Source organism: Lacerta agilis, chromosome 1, assembly GCF_009819535.1.
Source record: "Lacerta agilis isolate rLacAgi1 chromosome 1, rLacAgi1.pri, whole genome shotgun sequence".
NCBI classification, from domain to species: Eukaryota; Metazoa; Chordata; class Lepidosauria; order Squamata; family Lacertidae; genus Lacerta; species Lacerta agilis.
In genome coordinates this window covers 58,161,170-58,185,119 of record NC_046312.1, presented here as the reverse complement: position 1 = coordinate 58,185,119, position 23,950 = coordinate 58,161,170, and the positions used below count along the sequence as shown (strand labels likewise).

The window sequence follows — 23,950 nt, the reverse complement described above, 5'->3', positions numbered from 1 at the left end:
TAGCAAAACAAAGAATTGACAAGACTGATACCTCAAAGTCTCAACAGGTGGCTCAATACAAAAATCTCATCATCAAGACACATAATAAATTTATAGTGTCAATACAAAAAACTTTATTTTTTCAGTTGCAATATAAAAATACTTGAGGAAAAATAATGTTTTGCCCATCTAAAGGAGGCCAAAACTGGAGAAAAAAATTGCAATAAGTAAATTCCAGAAGATTCCTTATCAAGAACCTTGGCTATGTTTCTGAATACTTAACTATCCAAGAACGGTATCCAACAATGCCATATTCAGAGTAGACCCATTGAAATCAACTGACTTAGTCATGCATATCTTCAATTCATTTATTTCATTGAATCTACTCTGAGTACAACTTAGTATGATTTCATTAACAGGTCAAAAGTATTTTTTAAAGTTGCGCTGCTCACGTCCACGATAGCAGACTTGCAATAAACTTAATCCCCTTGTGGTTTCTTCTACTAACTGCTTTGGATTGTATGGTATGGCCTGGAAAGAAGAACCAACAGTCTATGGGAACACACTTTCTAGCACTATCATTTCCAGAAAAAATGTATTTCAAAGGTGCTGATCCAAATAACCATTTTTAAAATTCATTTTATACATTTCAAAGCCAGCTGTGGAGTAGTCCTCACTGAAGACTGTATGTCTGCTTCACATTTTTCAGTGAAAGTGTTATGATGAGGGATCGTGGATCTTTTCTGTTTTTGTGGACTGTTATCTTTCCTTTCAGTTCTTCACCTACAAAACAATGCACAAATGAAGCAACTTTATTAGTTTACCAAGGAAATGGTTACATACAGTGTTACTAAATTTGCATGCACAGTGGCACCTGCTTCATTGAAGGCACTTGTTGTAATATAGTGAAAAGTCATGACAAATGAGATCACATTTGGGTGGCATGTTTTTGAAACCTTTACCATCCTATTAATGCAACAGTAGGAAGAAAAGAGTCGGCCTTAAAACGCTGTAGCACTGAATTCTGCCCCCAGTGACTCTGGAAAAGTCCTTCTGCCTTTTGATTACCAGACTGAAACCCACCACTCCCAAAAGATTTCCCTAATGAGAATTCTGCACACACTCACATAAAACCATCAAGTTGGTTCTCTCCTGCTCAGATATAGGTTTAAGGAATCAACTTAATGCAACACCACTGCTTTGATATCCCTTCAGTTGTTGTAAACTATGACATATTTTGTTTGACAGCTTTCTAATGGTTTTAAAACAGAGAGGGGGCTAAGGGATGGGCAGAGACGGCAGGTAGGAAGGAAGTTACGTGGCGACATACTTTTGTGCTGCCTTTGACCTTAAAAACATAAAGGCATGATATCCAAACTGGCACCTTGCAACCATCCTAAAACCTTTGTCAATGAGACAAAAAGCAGTCACACTTGATAACCTTCTGTGAAGTCTCTGTCAGGTTATCTAATGGGAGATGGAGGCACAGGTACTTTAACAAACTGAAGGTTTTAACAACCATGATTTTTTTTTAAACAACAACATTAGATACACAAATCCATCTGTTTGCAGTAGTCTGTTCTATGCTTTGCAATTGCACCAGTACTTGGAAAAGGACTTAAAGGATTTGGCTAAAGGGTATTTTGAAGAACTGTCTGTATTTAAGAAAGAACCAAATGTATTTATTTTATATTACAAAGTAAATTGTTGACTGTTTTTGTTTAAGATTTGCCAGCTCTTTCGGTAGGTGTTTAGTGCAGATATTTTGGCAATGTACCAAAGAGAATCCTGCTTATTTAAATATTATCCCTGGATGTTTCAGCCGAATTTGTTTGTCCCAATCCTTTGAAGGGTGTTTAATTTGCTATTAAGCAGTTGCTTATATTCCACCCCAGAGACAAATGTGCTTCAGTAGCGGGCAAAATCATCATTACCACCTTTTATGTATCCTTAGAGGTTTTCAATTGTTTTATTAATTTAGGCGATGAACATAAAGCTGCTAGTATAAAAAAGAAAGGGAAGAAGTTTGAAGACAGCACCAGCACATTTCATGTAAGACCAAGTGTTTACTTGGCATTACAGGAATGGAGAGCCACTGTACCTTCAAAGGATGAGAGAAACTGGTTTTTATAACCAAACACATTAATTCTCCAACATGTATGACAGAAGTCCAGATGAGCAATGAAATGAACTATTTTATCTGATGAACAGGATAACATTAAAGAGAATTTTGAAGCCTTGGGCTGCAACTTCACTGGGAGTAAGCTCCATTCAACTCAGTAGAGATTAATTCTGAAATGATGTATGTATGGGATTGTATAGATATATTCTATGGAATGGTGGCTCTAAGCTTAAAGCAGCCTGAATTAAGGCACATATTGGCTTTCCCCCAAAGTGGCTTTCCTATTCACTCTTCAAAGCAGGAAGTGCAACTTCCTGCATATTTTATGCCTCTCCTTGTATAGAAAAATTAGGAAAGTCTTATCTGTGCTCAGGCACTGAAGACTGTCAGCACTGACTAATTTATTTGTCCTATTTATTTTTCTTCTAATAGTGTAGCAGTTAGATCTTCTATTCCCTTTATATAAAGCAATACCCATCCTTGTATCTTTTTTTTAAATTGAGTTTTTAAATTTGAAATATAAATGCAATAAAAGAACGTATTCTAGAACTTTTATTCCAAAGCATTTGGTCCATAGGAAATCCTGTCTTTCCTTTCTGCAGCCAATCCAACCCTTTCTCATAACTCTTTCCAGGTAGAGAAATGAATCTTTGTGTCTCCTTGTCACAAACATATGATTTTGCGAATTGAGCCTGGAGATTTTGTGAATACATTCATGCATACTCAGTTACCTTTATAACATTGCTATTTGTATGAAGTTCAAAACTGCATGAATGCACAAATCCTTGGGAAAGGTGAAGCTTTACTAAAATCGCTGCAGGGGGAAGGATTACTGGTGGCTATTTTAAATAAACAGGCCTTAAAATATCCCATTCAGATGCCTCATGCGTCTTCATAAGGGACAGATGCATGAAAAAATCAGCATGTTGGCAAAGTATAATCAATAGTTTCATAATTTATGCCAGATTAACTAATGCAGCAGGCATGGTTTGATTTTTAATTCTGTCCACAAATAGTCCAGTAATTTATTATGAAAATAGGTAATGTACATTTGGCATAAAAACATATGTGGTCTCCATTTTTGAGTGACTGGAGAAAGCCTACGTAAATCATGGTTTGATCTGAATTGTTAGTGTAAAACAAAAATATGCATACATGTAATGGGTGGGAGTATCTCCTTAGAAGAGCTATACCTATTCTGGAACCGGGTGACTCTTTCATGAATTAAAATATCAGCTCCTAAGTAAAGATCTTCTATTAATGTCATGTGAACAGGACTAGAGATTGGTTTGATGAGAAAAGTAAGAAGAAGGAGAAAAGCCTATTTGGTACCACATGTGATGTTTTCCAACCCCCCCTCCCCCCGCCTTTTAAAATAATTGCCTTTAAAGTTCCAGGATTGCTTTATTACAGTATTATCTTGGGTAGCAGACACTCTTTGTACTTGGAGTCTTCATATATTCAAGAATATAACTAATCTGACCTTTTTAGCTCTATGGAGCACCATTGTTTCCTTTGTCAGAAGCTCTGAGAAGCACATTCAATAACTGCATAAATACAGAATTAAATCTCTGTGCTAGTTAATATTGTTGACAGGGGCCTTTTGTGAAGTCATCATAAGCATTCAAGAACGGCAAGACCATACATGTGTCTGAATGCAAGGCACATCTGAACCCATTGAGCTGATGGGATTAATCTTATTCATTGTTGTGTATGACCAGTTATGCAACAGTGAAGAACTGAGGCCTTTTTTTTAAAACAACTTCAATTCCAAAAGAAAAGAGAAGAAGAATCGAGGCCCTAAAAAAACACAACCCCTTCTATCCCCCACACCCCTAAACCAGCAGAAAATTGAATGTTAGCTGAGAACTGAAGGTGTACTAACAAAATAAAAAATATTTTTTCCCCTTCCAGTAGCACCTTAAAGACCAAATTAGTGCTACTGGAAGGAATTTTTTTTAAAAAAATTATTTTGTTTCGACTATGGCAGACCAACACACCTACCTACCTGTAACTGAAGGTGTACTAGTTCATATAAAATTAATTTGCATGTTGCAAAATCTAACTCAAAATAATTTTGACAGTATAGGCAAGATTTCACAATCATTTGGAGTATACATAAAAGAGGCTGGTCTTAAAAAAAAAAACCCACACACTAGTGTATAGAATTGATTAATATGCCCAATAGGCGTCAATCTGCTCACAAAAATATTCTATGTCTGACAGCAGCACACAAAAGCCAGCCAAAATGTCCCTAAAAATGTGGACAACCAGATCCTACTGTAGAGTTATAATTCTATCCCCTGGGGGATTTTATCAGAACACACAGTCTAGGTTTAATTGCATAAAAATGAATAAAACTTGCTATTTATACAGCTCTAGTGATACATACCTTGAGGCAAGCTGTAAGAGGCAACATTTCTATAACAACCTACCACAGCTTTCATTAAAGGCAGCCCTGTTATTTATAACCATGTTAATTGCATTAAGCAACCTAGACAATCAGTTTAATTCATTGTCATGAGGAAGATCTTTTCCTTTTCCTTGCCCCAACAGGCCACGTTAAATCTTTTGTGCCCAGCCATTTCCGTTGCTAAACTAAAGCAATGGCTGTGTAATCATAACAGAAAGGAAGATCAGACCAATTAATCAATGCCATATAGATATAAAATGACTGATGTGCTTTCAACAGCTCTACTGCTCTATGCCCTGCAGAAAACGCTTCCAGAGACTGAGCTGCATCACCTATGCTCAATAAGATGCAAGGAAGGCACAAGTCATGTCATGGTTTGATCAAGACTGAATGCATTATCTTTCTACTGCAGTACTGTCATTCTTCCCTTGGAGAACACTTAAGTTGGCTTTGCATAGTAAAAAGTACAGCAAACAGGAACAGAACAAGAAGTGTGCTGTTTCTGCAGCATACAAAATTAGGTTTCTTTCCCTCTTAAAAAGGCACGACTCTATGGCTGAGTATGTTCTAGCATTTCTGCTCATGTATCGTTGAGCCTCTTGCTTAAACCGAAGGGCTACTCAGTGACACTACAACATACTTATGGCACAATCTATTCATATGACGTGTTATTATTTATTCATAATATTTATTAGACACCTAATTAACAGACTTTCTGGGATGCACAAGATGATTCAACCATTCCCAGTGCAAACAAAGGGGGAAAGAGAAGACCAGCTCCAATTACAACAATTAGGACTCAATTACAGCTCTCAGACAAGACAGAAAGTTTGTGGGATTATCATGCAAGTACAGAAACAGTACTCAAATGGAGAAAGTAGACTGGCATGACTACATTTCACTGTACCCAACAATAAAAGGATAGAAACTGCCATTGGGGATCCAGAAGAACTCCTCTGCCTTGAGCGGAAAAGATTGGTTATAGTGGCCTTTTCAAATGTCATGGCCTGTGAAATAGGAGCAGCCTCTAGTATTGTATATTACATATTATCTTTGCTGGGGTGTGTGTGTTAAGTTAAAAAGGCATCTCTTGCACATTACGGAGGCCATGACCTAATGTTCTTAAGGGGGGGGGGAGTTTTGTCCAGAAAGGGTATCTGTTATACCACAGTAGGGCTACTTGCAGTGGAGTGGAGTGGATGCTTTTAAAGGCTGGAGTCACACACTAGGATGCAAGTCCCACTGAACTTCATCAAAGCAGCCAAGATTTGGTCTGCGTAGTGCAAAGTAAGATTTGGAAAGTAAGATTTTTCTAACTAGAGTGGTAGGGATTGATATGAATGAGTGATGTTCCAGAATATGATGGCGATTCACAGTGAGGTACAACAGAATGCTGTCATCATGCTCCATTTGTTCGTAATACCTTGCTGCGTAGCTAAATGACAGAAGAAAGGGCAGTCTTAATATGTTATAGACAAGGGGAACTATCCACTTTGAAGGGCATTTTTTGAAGTACATTCTTGACTGACATAGATATGCCCCATAGATTTCACAAGGCAACCTCATGAATGCTCAATGGTGTTTTTATGCAAGAACTGTCTTTAGCTTTGAAGCCTACCACAAATTAGAAGTCTTCCAGCTCTTAAAAGTTTTTTTTATTTCTCGCCAAAATGGAAAGGATATGCTTGAGAGCATCTCTGACTTACCAGGCTGCGATCTCAACCTAATGTTTAATATAACTTTTCTTGAAATCTTAAAAAAAGAGACTTACTCTGAACGGGAGGAAAACCATTAACTTGAACCAAAAAAAAAGAGGGAGGAAAAAACCCACACAAAACCCATTAGCAATAAAACAGCACATGGTTGCATTTTATGTTCTTGATAATGCCTTGCAGTGAAAATAAAATGTTTGTTGTTTTCCACAGCAATTTAAAAGGTTGTACACAGCAGAGCAGTGCAGCCAAAACTCGTCAGAGGAAAACACTTTTCTGAAGACCAGTTCATCCTTGGTAGTTTAATATTCTAGGTAGGAGAAAATATGTACACACTGATGGATGTTTTTAATGCATATGTAGCGTGATTTATTCTGTCATAAGTAGACAGATGGGCAACTACTGCAAAAGTCATATGTGAAGTAGCCTTGACACTCTTCTTCCCTATGGGTTGTGTTCAACTAAGTCGTACTCAGAGTAGACCCACTGAAATTAATGAATGCCATTCACTGTTTTTAAATTTTACAGACATATACACTTTAGTGATGAATGGGCTGGTAATGAAGTGTGCTGCTTACATGCAAACCTGCAATATGAGGGAGCTTTTGACATTGAGATTTGGACATATTCCCATGTTTGGCACCCCAAGAGGGACCAGAGAGATAAATCAGAATTATTATTTTTTATAATATTTGAGACTAGCTTACTGTCTCAAAAGGAAATTAGCACATTTACTGAAAAGTATTAAAATCTATAAACAGCACACTAATACCAGCTTGAGATTAGGAACGTTAAAACCAGTACACAAGTTGTTCTTAGAAGCATTCCTAGGAACCAACAGGAAAACTGGGACGTTGGTCAGTGAAAAAGAGAGGCTTTGGGTTAATTGGGTAAGGAGATTGGGTTGAAGAGTGAAAGTGATATCATAGTGCAAAAATGAACGAAGTTGCTTGCTTGTAGAAGGAAAAGGGGAGGTTATCAGGGAAATTTGGCTAGTGAGGTTTTGGGAATGTTTTAAGGTGAAAATCAGAAGAAATTAGACTTTGAGATAATGGCTGCTTTCATCTTCAATCCCTTTCTCCTACACCTGCTTTTTTTTGCAACTCCCTTTGTACCCCCATTTCCCCCTTCACTCCCTTTTTAACTCCACCCTGAAGGGTTAAACAAAAGCAGAAGTTCTGGTGGAGAGTAAATTATGTATGGATTCTGGAACACATGACAAGAAAATACTGTGATCACTGGTATAGAAAGATCATGCACTCATTAGGTACATATGCTCAGGGTCTATGATTGTTCTTAAAGTCACTGGACCTTAGTTAACAGAGTTCTTATAGTAGATTAGATACCTATTTTTTAATGTTAAGTGTGTTCTGACAAATGCCACTGCACATTTATTAATGTAGAACAAGCAAGGAACGTCAGCTAAAATGACCTGTGGAAAAAAGCTAGTAAGGAGCCTAAGACCGCCACATCTACATCAAGCACACACATTTGGAGTTGAGGCACTGGGCAAAGAAAGTTTCGTGTATGCCTGCCTCAATACATGAAAGTGCACCTTCCTGGGCTGTTTGCTCCATTTCAGCAGCTCAAGAGACTACACTCGAAGGGAGTCTTGTGTTCTTCAGGTGTTGTTGGATTCCGACTCCCATTTGCCCCAACCAGCATGGCGAATGGTCAGGCATCATGGGAGTTGTGGTCCAGCAACATCTGGAGGGCACCATGTTGTCTACCCCTGGACTAGACGAAGATCAAAAGCAACTAAGGCCTGCTTCACTTAAGAGGCTACAGTGGCCTTATTAATTCTTTCTTCATGCATGGCTTCTACATGTGGACAAGTGGGCAGTGGATATCTACTGCTGGCCTTGCTCCTGACCCTGAACACTGCACTGGTCATGCCACATTTGGTTGCAGTGCTATCTGCAGGGAGGGAGCGATTTTTTTAAAAATAAAATAGAGAAATCGACATATGAACAGCTGCTCCTACGCTGCTTTCCTGCTTTCCCAGCCATGCATCCAGGAACATCAGGGGTGTGGCCAGAAGCACAGTTCCACTGCAGAAGCAACACATGGAGAACAACTGTGTGCATATTGAGTATTTCACCACCCCTGAAACCACTGCATATGAATGCATTTTCCTTCTCTCCCTTGGGAAGTTATGCCCCAACACAGTGTTCCCTGCGTGTGAATGCGGGTAGATTCTGTAAATATACACTACTTGTACATGAAGTGTATGCTCAACCTAGAAACACGTTAAGTAATATGGCCTAGTCCATATAATGGTCAAATTTGATTTAAGCAAACAGTGACCTGCTCTGCACATGTAGTGAGAACAAGTCATTATTACATGGTATGTAAACATCACTGCTCACTGGGGAAATAAGGTACCAAAGTCTTTCTTGGACTCTTACGACTCCTGGCTAGATGACAGGGGTTGCAGTTTTGATTATTGTCATGTAAAAAGTCCCTGCATGTAGAAAGCTAGTATATGGGGGAGAAATATTTTTACCCAGTCCTCTTTCTTTTGTTCTACTTGCTTATGTGCAGAGTATGTGTATTCATCTATCTAGTTCCAGTTACTGGTAGGTAGCCGTGTTGGTCTGCCGTAGTCAAAACAAAATAAAAAATTCCTTCCAGTAGCACCTTAGAGACCAACTAAGTTTGTTCTTGGTATGAGCTTTTGTGGGTAACTGAAGAAGTGTGCATGCACACGAAAACTCATACCAAGAACAAACTTAGTTGGTCTCTAAGGTGCTACTGGAAGGAATTTTTTTATTTTTTATTTTGTTTCATCTGTCTAGTGAAAGAGCATTCATAATGCAATACTGCATGAGGCAAAGTCCTTGTAAGCCTCTAGTCACATTATTTTGGTGAACTAAAAGCAAGAACTTTCACATACAGTGTAAGGCAGGAGGGAAATTATTATTGGATGTTGTGCAGGAAATTCCCAAGTGTTTACTTTCAGCTTTTGAAACAAATCTAAAAGCGTGTCAAGAAGAATCTAGTGTTATAGAAATTATATTTAGCTAGGAAAAAAATACTGTACCTTCTTCCACAGAAATTGGGTTCTCCAAAAAAAATGCTGTTTGCTTCCAGTGTGTTTTGGTACAGCAGGGACTAGTTGAGAACAATACCTGCAGTGACAGAGTTCAAAAATCTGTGATGACATACAAGACTTAATATCATGCTACATTAATCTAGCACACATACATTAAATGCTTGCAACAGCAAAACAGACTTATTCCAAAACACCTTAAGGCAAAAAGCTGACAAAATATACAATATATCTTTAAATTAATTTTGAACATGTACTCACTGTTTTGCTGCAATTCTTCTCAAAATATATATCAAAATACCCAGCAACTGCCTGCAATTTAGAAATAAACAAACAAATGTCAGCAATCTTCACATTCATTAGCCTTGAAGTGTTTCTTGATATCATCGATATAAATGCTGGAAATAATATCTTGAGTAATACATGGTACCTCAACTTACGAATTACTCGACATACGAATTTTTCGACTTATGAATGAAAAAAGTGCCCGCACGCCTACAATTTTTTTGACATCCGAAGGACATCTGTTGGCAGTTTTAGATGCAGTTTACTCGACTTACGAATTTTTCCGAATTTTTCGACCTACAAATGTGCACTCAGAACGGATTAAATTCGTGAGTCGAGGTGCCACTGTACCAAGTTCTTGCTTGGGCACGGGCATTCAAAACAAATTGAAAACTCAACCACCTTGATGTCATTCAGCAAATACAATGGCTCTCTTTTACATGTTGTTTAATGCCAACAAGTATGAAGGGTTAAAGCTGGGGCCTTTATTCAGTTAAGGTTTGTCCTTCCATTTTCATTACTGTAATAGAAGCAATATTGTTGTGTTTCCGGGGTATGGAGAATGGGGAGCTACTGCATATACACTGCTCAGAATCAAAGTAGAAATGAAAAGACTACCAAAGCCAACCAAAACTGTCCAAAGCATGCATTCATTTGTCTGGTTACTTTAAGAGAGCCCTTGCCTCTGGTGCATCAAACTGTGTTGCAGAAAATGCACCAGATCATAAGAAGGAAATAAGAAGAGCTTCTGGATAAGGTCAGGCCAAAGGCCCTTCTAGTCCAACAACCAGATGCCCATGGGAAGGCCTCAAGCAGAACCTGAGTGCAACAGAGCTCTCCTCACTTGTGATCCCAGCAACTGGCTTTCAGAGGCATGCCGCCTTCAACAGTGGAAGTGGAACACAGCCATCAGGGTTAGTAGTCACTGATAACCTTATCTTCCCATGAATTGGTCTAATCCTCTTCTAAAGCCCTCACTACCTCTTGTGACAGCACACTGCCTAGCTTTTGCTACATGCCTAAACCACAAGAAGCTAAATGCTACATACAAGCCCAGTTAAGACCATCTTCCAGTTGCAAGAACAATGGAAAGCGGCCTACATATTGCTAAACACCCACAAAGCCTAATTATGCTCTCAACCCCACCCCAGCCAATAAGCATGTATTCAATAGATACAAACTCTAAAAGGTTCCCTCAAATAACCATGCCTAGTGAGCACCACATGGTTCCTTTCCCCAATGTCTGCTGCTGACTGATGCAACTTTCAAACAGAAATCTTTATCTGCATGTGGGCAGCATTCTCTGTACAAGAACATGGGTGAAAGGCTGCTCGTGAAGGACACCTGTCAAACACCCCACCGCCACCAAGAATGAAGCATCGTTCACGAGTTTCCCCTCAATAACTGGAAAGTTTTAAATTGCAATTGGTATTGATAAGCACCAAACGGTGACAAGGTCCTTCGAGAATACATCAATAAGTGAATACAACAATCTGGAATGGTTCTACTGTTCAGTCATGTTCTAGCACTACCCAATCCAAAGCACTAAAATGATGCATCTATTTCAGAGCACAAGGGGACTCCTACTTCATAGGACTTTAGCCAGTACATTACCTTACCTAACAGAATGCTAAATCCTGACGAAGCAACTGTAGTGCTTCTATATTCCACAGGCCGGCTCCACAGTGTGCCCCTCCCATGAAGTGAAAGAGGCCCAGATTCAGCAGAGCCTCCCACTGGAGAAAGGGTAGGGAGACAATTTTCACTTGTGTTTCCCTTCCCCTTCCAGCTCCCTACCCCACCCCTCTCATGGCCCTGGAGGGTTCCTCAGCCTTGCACTGCAGTTTTTCAGAGGGCTGCACACTCCTGCCTTTTCTCCATCCAGCAGGAGCATCGTGTGAGTGGAGAAATACTGAATAAGCAAGTTATGCTTTTTAACTATTTGGGTTTCTTTCCTCAGCACCTCAGGCAATGGAACAAAATGCATTCCCCTCCTTTGCATTATTAGCAAAGTGCTCTTTACTGTCATACAGGAAGGTAGGAAGCTGCCTTATAACACGTCATGCAACAAATCTTTCCCTCTCCCCACCACCCCTAAAAAGCCTCTCCAGAGAGTCACCCCACACTGTGGGCTGTGTTCCCCAGGGCTGCAGGGGGCAAGGGAATTTCCCCAAATCTGGCACAGAGGTCTTGCACTTCGCACATCACAGTCCACAATGTCTGTTAGGTCTTCCCAAGTCTCTGGAAAGGCTGAAAGGGGATTCCAGGAGAAAATATACATTGTGCAAGCTGTCTTCTGTTCATGAAACACTGCAGACACTCCATTGTTTTAATTTTCCTACCACAGGAGTGGGCAATTTTAAAACACATCGCGAGTTATTCAACTATATTTTACTTAGACACACTGAAATTAATGAACATGACTAAGTTAGGCCCATTAATTTCAACAGGTCTACTCTGGATAAAACTTGGTTGAATGTCTGCTATTCATGTTTCCCCTTTCTGTGCAAATTGCTGGATTCTATGATATTTTATATTCTGTTTCTTTCCCAGTTGTGGAACTGTCTGATGTATGTCAAAGCCACAGTCGGAGACACAAATATCTTTGGGGTTTTTTAATTAAAGGGGAAGGCTTGCTTGAACAACCATTAGTTTTCTGTCTTCCTTCTTAAAAGTTGCATACATCTTTTATCTCTTAATATTACAGACTGGCTGTCGAATGAAAGACCGGTGTACTTCCCCACAGTTCATCTTCTGCAGAACCATTCTAATTGAGACTTGCTATATAAATTTGAGAGATTAGATAGCTTCGTAATTTAGCAGAGCAATTATTTTTATTTATTTGACCTTTTATCCAACATTATACGAACAGCTTTGAGGCAAGATACAAAATATATTTTTTAAGTTAAAGCAGAAAGGTCTGGGTAGAAAATAGAATAGGCATAAGGATAAAAACTGCAACAAAACTGAAAATGGTGTTGACTCTTAGAAACAGTTACTTCAGGTATTATTTTGTTTTACACGCAAGTGACTTATGCTTGCTTTTACCTCCTTCCCCACCACAGCACTTCGTCTGACAACAGATATATAGGCCCCCAGAGAAATAATCACAATAGACTCCAGCATCTCCACTAGAGTCATTCAAACACTATTCTCTGAACAGTATAACCAGTAGGAAATTGAAAGCAAACACAATGGGATTGGCCATATATAACTGAAGATCTGGCCTATTGAGCACTGCGAAAGGATGCTTTTTGTTAAAGATACACTGCAGTAGAGTAATTATTCTGCCTTCTGTTCTCAACATCCCATCAACAGACAGAACTGCTCTGCATGTTGAGGGGAAGGCGGTTGTTTTGAAAAGTAGGCAAGCAAAAAAAGAGCAAGGAGGTTAATGAGATGTAGAAATTCACCAAAAAAAAAAAAAAAACCCCACACCAAATTTCTCCTGCTCATAAACCAAGTCAGCTAAGCAGAGGGGGAAAGGAGGAGCACCAGAGCTGCAAATGTGATCATTAAGCCTGTATGCAGACCTGTGAAATCAATTCACAGACCAAGCTGACATTGAAATATAAGCCAGGCTAGTTGCCTTAATGTAGAAATTCTCCCAAATATATTACTGGGAACATGTAAATAATCAGACATCAGTAGCCATAATGTAACCAATCTGGAAACTGCAAGTACAAGGTGTGTCTCTCTCTGTGTGTGCATGATTTCTCACACAAATCAAATATATTGCAGCTCTGTGCCTTACTTATTTGTTCTGTTGCCACAGCGGGGCACAATTTTATTCACAGAAACCACAAAATAAGCAGCCTCTCTCTCTCTAAAAAAAATCAGTGTCTGTTGAAGATGGTCAAACACCCACAGTTTACTCATTCGTTATCCTGTATTTCAGGCTCTCTCTTTTTTTAAAAAAGAACAGAACAAAGCGCAGGGTAATAATATCTGCTTCTTCATTTACCTGCGCCGCTTCTTTAAGAAGACACTTCTGTTACCAACTGTAAATCCCTGTCTGATTTATACAAACCCCTGTGAAACCAGTTAAAAGCAATTTGACCAATTCACTTAGGAGAGAGGAAATTAAAAGTTACCATCATCGCTATCAGCTGCAGGGAGCAATTTATCATTTTTGTTCCTCGTCAGTATCGTGTTCCAACAGCATGCAGCTAGAGCAGATACAATTAGGCAGCTGGCCACAGAAGTAGGAGGATAATGTGCTTTTGATGGAGTTTATCCAAGCATGGAGATGAAATGCTTGTAAGCCATGCAGCAGAGAGGGAGAGGGAGACAGACAATCACTATGTTCTTGGTGCAGAAATACCACTTTTGTTTTTAAAATTATATTTTTTTAATGAAAACAACTCAGTACCTCAAGATTACTGAATGATCCTTACTCTTCAAAGGGGGAGGGGGTACTGAAGAAAATTTACTTCGTTTATTGTACCCTGTACAAAGCCTCATTCCATCTCAAAAGTAGAATAATTGAGCACATTAGGTATTATTCAAGTAGCCTTTGTACCATACTATTCAAAGTGTGATACTGTCTGAAAATTAAATCATCTTCAGCCTTTGATACCCGGTAACTGCTTCTCATATGACAAAGCGTTAGATTTTTATTCCTTGATGAAAGCAGTTCCTCTTTCATTCATCACTTCCAAGCTGGGGTCTGCAAATATCATAGAGGGGAAATAAATGGCGGAGAAATTCTCTCCACCCTAGTATAGTAGTGAATTGCTGAACTTTGCAGCCAGATAACAAATTCCTGCTCACCTAGCTCTAAATCTCAGCAATCTAATGCTATAACCTAATTGACCTATAGTGGTGATACCTGAGATTTGGGTCTATTAGAAGCTGCTTGGCTCGCACAATTTCAACAATGCAGATTGAGGTAGGAGGGTATTTTTCCTCCCATTGGAGAGTATAGGAGAGTTTGGGTGCAAAATTGGGTCAGCATAAGTATGTGATATGCATCCCCTGACGCCAACACTCCATCCCCAGAATAACATTAAGTTGTTAGGGGGTGAACGAGGTCAATATATGCTTAATCCTGTTTTCTTCACACCACCACCACAGTTTCCCTCTAACTAACACAACAACATTTAATGCATCCAAGACAGCAACGAGCATGGAAGTCCTTAGCTTTTAAAATTACAAGCAAATAAGTTCCTGCATATCTGGGGAGTTATCCAATCTACCACCTCCTCCATGGGTGAGCCAGAAGTTATGTATGGAACCACTCGAGTTTGAATCAGAAGGGAAAGCAGGGTTAAAATTTGCATTGCCTATCCTTACTGCTCCCAACCCCGAAACCAGCCAATTATGTGGCAGAACTCTCAGCAGTCTTTAAAGGGCCCTCAAAGGCAGATTCCATGCTTTAGGGTGAACCCTACATGTCCACTCAGAAGTAAGTCTCACCATATTCAACAGGGCTTATTGTCCGGTAAGTGGGTGGAGGACCAAAGCCTTAGTCATACAGCAAAACATAATGTGCAACATTTTTTTTTAATAAGAATTTATTGGCATTTTCATAACAAAACATAAACCCACACCCACACCTACATATATAAATCAAATACAAACACAAATACAATTCTTCTTGTTTACACACTTAAGAAAATATTCTAGTTCCAAATCTTGACAATTGACTTCCCCCACCCTCTCTCCTTCGGTTTTATATCCATATTCTACTTTAATAACTTCCTTTCTCTAAAAATTTTATTCACTTAATAAAATTCAAACCTTAAACAACAATCTTAATAACAATTCTTTGGATCTTAACAAATTATTCTTATATTAAATCTAAACTATTCTTCTTCCCTTAAACTGCTGCTAATATCAAAAAATTTCAAAATATCCCTTTTCTTATTAAAAGTTAAAATAAAGCTTAATGTCTTAACCCTCCGATTTCAGATTACCATAACAGAGCATTTATATTTTATACTTGATAGAGTTCACCCTATCCCCCCTCTATCCAATGTCCTTCTCCATCTTTCACCGGAACCGCTCCTCAGATTGTCCTCTTTTCTTATACGCCCGCAGAACCAGACACAGAACCAGACACCGTCCCCAACAGTCCTTGCATCGAGCATCAGGATACACTGTTCATCTTCTCTCGGCTTCTCCCATTCAATGCTGCATTCTTCTATTTGTAAATATCTTAATTTCTTGACCATCGCTCCCGAGCTCACACCTCGGGGGCTGGATATAACATTCCTCGCTTCTTTTTCCGGGGATCGCCATGCCAACTCGCTCAATTTTCCAATCAACTCCCTCAGCTCTTTGCCCAGACTTTCTTCCATAGTATCGAGTATCTGGAAGGTCTCCTCTGTGGGAAATAGATTTTTCTTCAAATCCCCACTCAAAACCTTCAATTTCCGATTAATCAGTTCCAGTTTCAGTATAATAATCCTTTCTTCATCAGTTAGTCCAGAGTCCAAAACAGTTTCAAAAACAAAGCCCAACATGGTGAGGACGGGCATAGGTATCAAATTTCAGTTTCTATTTCAGTGTTATTCATCATGTAGCAGTAATTTTCCACTTCGGTTCAGAGTCTTCGCAGCCATTTTCTCTGAAACCGGGGCGCAAAGACCAAAACTTTCAAATGGAATATTTTCCATCCTCTTCCTCTCCCAAGGGAGATCTGTAAAGTCTCACTCCTAAAAAAGTCTTAACAATATATCCATCCAATAGCAACAGTATCACAATCTGTTATTTCTCTTGCCTCCGAAGGGAGACAGGCAGACTTCCTTTATCTACAGCCTCCAGGGTCGTTAAGTCGTTAAGTCTTTAAACTCAGCAGTTAATCCAATCAAGTACTTACGACCTTCTGCTTCTTTCCCTTTCATCTCTCAGGGAGAACGTCGTCGCTCACCACGGCCAGTTCTCGCCGCTTTTCCGCCCGGTTGGGGCATTTCCCCTAATGGCCCGGCTCCGCGTTCCCTTCACCCCCACTCCCCCTTTACAGGGGGAGCGAGGGAAGGGTGCGTAGCCTAGCGGGCCCGCCGGGGAGCCCGAGGCACGGGACGCTCTTCCCGGCCTCACCGGAGCCCCGCGTAGTGGTGGCGGGGCTCCAACCCCCGGGCTGGACTGAGTGGCCTCACAACCGAGGCAACCCAGCGACCGCCCGCGATGGCGACCTCGCCGGAAGTCATAATGTGCAACATTTTAGATCACCGCTAACACCACCAACTAGTAAGAACCTATCAACAGCAATTGATACTGAACTTACTAACTGATATTAACTAAAAGCATTTCACAGTACCTGTTTTGTGCTAGGAAGGAAACCATCTATTAAGCTCTTTAATTTTAGTAGGAATACTGTGCTTTCAATCAAGTAAACTTGGGCAATTTAATCTAGTTTTTTAACCTGCTTAATCCCAAAAGCTCTGTGAATGTAGCAATATGTTAAAGCTGATTATCAGACATTTTAAGAGTACCTATAAGGGAGGGGGGACCAGATATCCATGCACATGGTGCTCTTGTATTTCAGCTCTTTGCTTACTGAGCCCATGAGGTTGGGTAAAGTGGTGGAAGCACAAGAGCATAGCTGTCAACCCTCCCTGCTGTTCCCCACTGCTATATACATAGCTGTCAACCCTCCCACAAAAAGGAAAAGGTTGACAGCTATGCACAAGAGGCGGTGCCCTGCCTGTTCAACCACTTGCAGAATGCTCCCTCTTGCCAGGAGCATTCCAGTGCGTGACACTGCCGCTCATTTTCCCTGCCCCGGGACAGAGAAGATGAGTATTAAAGCATTGTGAGGCATTGCTCATGTGAGGCATGGTGTGGCAGGGGGGCAGGGAGGGGCACATTCCTGTTTCACCTCAGGTGGTGAAATGGGATGGGCCGCACGTTTCCTTATTTGTGTGAAATTTCAAATTGGCCTATGGTGAGAACATGCATACACATGGTCAGCTTGGGTTGAAATGAATTGCCAAAAAGACACTGAAGAATAAAATGGTTGTATGGCTCTAATAGCCAAAATACAATTATTTACAGAAATCCGAAATGGTTATTTTGAGTAAAATTGTTAATAAACCCACTTTGCCTAAACACACACCTTACACTTTGCTTGTATCTATGACAGAGATGGGAAGTTGACATATAAGGATTGGGGAATGGCACAGAGGATCAGAGCTCCATTGCAAATGGCAGGTGTTTGGGTCATGAGAAAGCAGGGGATAGAGGAGAACAGGCAGATTTATGAAGAGGGAGGGAGTGTTAAAATGTTAATAGTTGCCTGTTTCAATATGAGTAGGAATTTCACAGTGACCCGCAAACCTGGGTCAGTGACTGTATATTAAAGTTCTACAGGTAAAAGTGACTGAGCACAAATCTCTAGATATATGCCAAAGTCTACTTTCCAATGTTGTAGACTGTGCCTGACTCATAAATATCCCGATGTAAAGCTAAGGAATTTATAGAAGCAATGTAGGTTGATTGGAACTCTCCCCAAATGGTTCTACAAATAGAAATATTGCCTTGAAGAACAACACTCAAGTTCCTCTTCCCTTAAGTTTCTGGACTAAATCAAATAGAAAACACACATTGTATTCCAAGTGTGGCCTGAGCAAGGCATAATAGAGTGGCACTATTACTTCCCTTGAGCTGGACACTATACGTCTGTTGATGTAGTTTGACTCTGAGCTGAGACTGTAACCCATCTTTCCTCAAAGGGGAAAAACAGCCACATTAGTTTTAAGAGCAAAAATGTTATGACATTAAACCTTTATTCTAGTATCTTAAGCCAAACTAAAATTCTACATACAGAAAATCAAAGGTGAATATTTGTCCAGCTGAAGAAATACACTTTTAAACCATCTTCAAAATCTCCAATACATATAATGGATTTATTGTTCATTTACTGCAAGGTTAGGCAGCCTGATGTGATGGATGGACTGTCAGCCTCTAACTAAACTGCTATACTCCATCACAAAAGGAGTGGAAATTCTGGTCATAAGGTGTCAATAATCTTACATGATGAAGTACGCAATACTTGACAAAGTGTTTTGGGTTTTTTTTTGCGCAACACCACAAATCTTTGATCCAAAACTAGAAACTTCCAAACCAAACATTTCACCTATATCACTATATTTTTAAGGCTAGAGAAAGCAAGTGTATATAAAAAGCAACAAATACACACACTTTGGTTCGAAAATGAAGTTACAACCCATACCCCAAACCCATACCAATAAACAGGAAGATACAAGCAATGATATATGTGAAGGCAATATGTAGAAACTGCTTTACTGGAAAAGCGGGTGTAAAAAGTACAATTCACAGTGAGAAAGGGAGATACTCCATATGAAAGAGCTCACAAAGAGTTCAGAAGGTAGGTGGAGGATGAAATTTTAAAAGGAGATAGCAGATAAGCTTGTGACAAGTGGAAAGGAAGGAATGGTGAAACAAGCTTACACAGGAAAAAGAGTTAAAAAGTATTAAAATGTAAAAAGAAAGAAAGAGAGATATATGTAAGAGAAACAGGGACAGCCCAAGACACTTTGGTACCCGAGGCAACCACAAATTGGTGCCTCTCTTCTGCCAGCGAAGAAGGGTTGACTGAAGATCTACATCAGGAATAAAGGGGGGAATAACGTTCTACATGGCTGGCCCTGAAGAGAGAGAGGACTTAAGAGGAATGGCATAACTGCTGGTGTAAGGAACACATTATACAAGATGGGAGACACTGCTTGACAAGATTGCAACACACCAATGGCTACCAGGTATTGCCAACATGTAATCCCGTAGCCATGGTCGATAGCTAGCTAGTTTGCAAATGAAGGCTTTGACCAAAGGTTTCAAAAGCGCAGCAATCAAACCCCCAGAAATGCTGAATTAAAATATTTACCGTACACACTGAAGTCTTTGTAACTCTCAGAGTGAAGTCTGATGAAAAATTCAGTTCTGAAACCGATACAACATGGCAATCTATCCGCTGCAAGAAAGTGCAAAGTCTTGTGTGAGAACAAAGCAGAAGTATCTGAGTGGAATCTATGGACTGTTTTAATCATCTCTGTATAATAGACCTGAAATAAAACTTATTCTCAAAAGCAACCTACATGGAAACTAGTTGCGTACCAGGTGTATATGGCAAAAAACTGGAAAGGTTAGTCTCTTAGTGCAAGCTCAGGACTCCCACTGGCTTTATAACTGCAGTCTTCTAAAAGCACATGATAAATGAAACTCTTAAGGTTAAAAAGTTGCTTGCAATGCTGTTTGCAGAAGATGAACTGGGGGTAGGACTACAAAGTCTCACTTGGATGCAGTTAGACTCTTCAGCTTACGACCAGAAAGTTAAAATTGCTGGGATGCTTTTTTAATACAGTTATGTTTCTCACAGGGATAATGCTTCCATTCAGAAAAAAACAGGCTTACATGTGAAATCCTAAGCGGCAGCAAAATGAGATCTCCATGTGAAGTACATACAAGTTCCTATATAAAACTGATATGTATTGAAGTTATATCACACGTAAAGCAATTCTAAGCTGAAGGTGGAAGGATTAGCATATTTCATGGCTTGATGAGTCTTATATATGCCATCATCAGTCCTAATAATAGGGCACCTGAAAATCAAATTAAGGTGAGGCACAATCCTGAGATTTACTACAACATTCTAGCTTTAATCCCTACAAATTCCCACAGAGTGTTTTCACACATATTTGTTGTGCACCCATCCTTTTATTTGGATACTTATTTATTTTATTTGAAAAAGACTTGTGAACAGCAACTGGGCTCCCAGCAGAACTCACAAGTCCATTTATGACTGGACATCTCACTCATACACACCACCTCCTTTTGTTAAAAATTCAAATTGGCACATATGTCTGTAATTTCTTTAACCCATCATGGCCAATTGAATAATGTGCAAATATAATGTATGTTCCCTATCCTAGGTAATGCTAGGGATATGAAAGGCAACTCCATCATTTTACTAACCTTGGAAATGACAAACAAAAGAATACTGCAGAGCTATGGTGTCATAATCATGTCAGCCAATGAGGGACATTTTAAACACCTTCTGTTGCTCAGCCATTCTTGTTTGTCCATCAGGAGTGGTGAAATCCAGTGGCTACAAAGCTGAGAGCATTCTTTGTGGCAGCCCCACAGCTGTGGAATTCATTGCCAACTGGACTGTCAGGCCACAACACTACAGAGTTCTTGGAAATGTCTGAAGGCTTGCATATTTTTTTAAAGAAAGGCTCATATATGGGCTTGTTTCCTGTTGACTACTTTAGTAATCTTGGGCTAGCTGTATGTTTTATCAGTTGCTGGTTCACACTATTATATCTATGACTATTTTGTATGATTTTCTGTGTTACTCTGGAACGTTTAATACATTACTGCTACACGTTTGCTCAACTTTATATTATTTTTGATGCCTTATGAGAAATTCTTGAAACTGGGATGTGATTTTTCTAAACAAAGAGGTTACTGAATAGGACTATTAGTAACTGCTCATCCTACAGAAAAGAAATCCCTTTAAAATACACAAAAGTCAAAATTTTACACAGAAGCTGTCAGATTTTCATGAGGCTGAATGGAGTATGACAAAACCATTACTCAGGATAATAAATGCCAGATTCAGAGGTGAAACGTATACATTCTTAGTCATCTTATGATTAACTAGGTACATTTTTTTTATAATTTCCTCAATATTTGAAAATCATCAGCTTTATGGAACAATTATTGATTTTGGTTGTTTACTCAGGATGACATTCTTGGTGAATTCATTAATTTTACTACATGTTATACGGAAAAATGGATAGTCGACATTTAAAGACTTATTTGGAAGTTTTATCTATCAATTCCACTCAAGCAATTATTTTCCAGCCTGTTATGTAAAAGTAGGTTGTTAAGCAACAGCAGCATCTCAAAGTAGTCATAACCAAAACAGGCTTGTCACTCTCTTAAATCTGTTAGAGATGCACAGGGAGCCTGAACTACAGGATCCCTATTTTTCTCCAGAACAAATCTAAGGCAATGAGGGCTATTATACAGTGGTAACTTGGTTCTCAAACACCTTGGTACTCAAACAACTTGGAACCCAAACACTGCAAACCCGGAATTAAGTGTTCCGATTTGCGAACCATTTTGGGAAGCCAAATGTGCTCTGTTTTGAGTGCCACACTTCTGTTTTGAGTATTGTTTTTGTTATTTATTTTGCATTTTTGTTTTTGTGGTGGCTTTTTTGTTTTGTTTTTGTGACTGTGTGGAACCCAGTTCAGCTACTGATTGATTGATTGAATGAATGTGTGACTGCAGTACATTGTTTATTGCTTTCATTTTATGCATCAACGGTCTCGTTAGATAGCAAAATTCATGTTAAATTGCTGTTTTAGGGGTTGTCTGGAACAGATTAATCCATTTTGCATTACTTTCTATGGGAAAGCGCGCCTTGGTTTTGGAACGGACCAAGGTACCACTATACAACATTTAGAGGGAGGTGTTACAAATTAAAATTGTGATTGAATAATTTTGTGTAATAAATATTCTCTCTTTTTAAGAGGAGCGTAGCCTATTGTGCTCTAGATGGGAGGGGGCAACGTGAGGCCATTGGTCTAGGGATGTACATTATCAGAACATTGAACACAATCAATTTCACACAGCAACAATGTTGTTCTTTTGAAAAAATAAGATTGCCTTTTCAGACAACAGTTAAAAAGGGAAGGGGATTAGAAAGGAAATTTCCCCCAACTGCTTCAGTTAAGCACACCTAAGTGGTGTACATGCAGCAATGTTTGTGTGATTTTCACATATAATGTTTATCTACAGAGGTGCTACAATATATGTTTACATGGAAAACAATATACTTCTTAACCAATCATCTCGTTTCTCCTGCCATTAATGGTGTAGTATAGGCCTACTTGTTAGTGTTGCACTAGGACCTGAAGACCAGGGTTCAGATCAGTCAGTCATTGTCTCTCAGCCCAGTCCAACTCTCAGGGTATTGTGAGGAAAAATTATGTATGTCACTCTGAAGTCCTTTGAGGAAAGGTGTAATAAATGAAATGAAAATACTCTTTAGCACTCAGACTTTGTTCATAACATTGAATGTGCAAATAGTCAAGGATTTTAGCAAACAATCAAACTAATAATTATAGCATAATTAATTACAATATAATTAATGCAGCTCCAAAGCCTGTAATTAAGTATACCAGAGACAGAGCATGACCAGGTGGGGAGAGAAGCAGAAATTTTGAGTTAAGTTTTAAAGACAGCCTCTTGAGACATTTAACAGGTTCCAGATGGAACCAACAGAGAACTGCACATCACTTTTGACATATAGAGTCAATAGATGTTGAATGAATAATGGGCAGGTAGCCATTACATCTCCTTGTTTTATTTCTGCCTTTATTAGTTTTGTGGTGGGAAAGAAGAGAGAAAAACTACTACGAGAAGGCTGCAAAATCCATAAAGATGTGCGCAAATTCCAAAATATTAGTATCATGGACTCCCTATTTTATTAACACTGAATAGCCAGGGGGAAACAAAACATATTCTGTATAAGAACAGCTTACATACTGCACTGGGTTAATAATGATACATTCCTTTCTTGAAATTTACATTATTTGTTACAGTACCTTGATAACACAAGCTTCAGATATAAATGTGCCTGAATCTAACACTTCCACAACAGCTTCTGGAATGACAGCCTTCTTCATGCAGGACATGTTGAAGCCATACACATCATCCCAGAAAGCTAACCTGTCTGCATGCTTCTTCAGGTCACTGACAGCCACCAGGCTGATGGTGCAGATGTCAGGATATACTGCAAAGAGACATTGCAAATAATTTATTGACAACAAACAATGGTACAAGTTCCCTTTTATCTTAGCATTGACTTTAATTTGAAATATATGAGGAAATTTACCACAAGCAGAAACAGACCTATTTTTTTTTTAAAAAAAAATCAATTTCATGGGATTCATTGTTGTTGTCTTGGTAGAAACAAAGGCATGGCAACAACTGGGGGAAGTGGTGATAAGCAGAACCTAAGACAGATAAATGGCTCTACATACATGACAGCTGTCACATAAATGGGCACATGGAGTATACAGTGACTGCTGTTTCAGACAATATTGCTGATTTTTATTTTTTTGGAGGTCTTCCCTTGCTATATATTAGGCTTGTTCCTGGACTATCAGCAGTATCTCTGTGCTACAGTAGACAAAGCACTGTTAAGTCAAGGAGCTCTTTCCAAAACGACAGTGCTGTATTTGGTAAGCAGGGGAACACAGGAAAACTCACCAAGTGGCACCAGAAATGTGTTACCACATTAGCAGAGGAAGGTAATGGAGTGATGATTTTATCTGATTTATATTGTAATCTCCCTAGCAATGAAAAATGCCTAAATCATCCAAAAAGCAGGGCAACGTTTAACAAAT

General features: G+C 39.3%; 1 protein-coding gene across 1 annotated transcript in view; it reads right to left on the bottom strand.

Moving 5' to 3' along the window:
* Positions 1 to 612: 612 nt before the first annotated feature.
* Positions 613 to 23,950, bottom strand: part of PRMT3 (protein arginine methyltransferase 3) — a 58,451-nt gene continuing 35,113 nt past the window's right edge. Inside the window, 5 exon segments of the mRNA XM_033150847.1 lie at positions 613 to 762; positions 9,270 to 9,357; positions 9,540 to 9,590; positions 19,414 to 19,500; positions 23,147 to 23,334. Of these exon segments, the coding sequence (XP_033006738.1) occupies positions 653 to 762; positions 9,270 to 9,357; positions 9,540 to 9,590; positions 19,414 to 19,500; positions 23,147 to 23,334 (524 nt within the window). The 3' untranslated portion in view covers positions 613 to 652.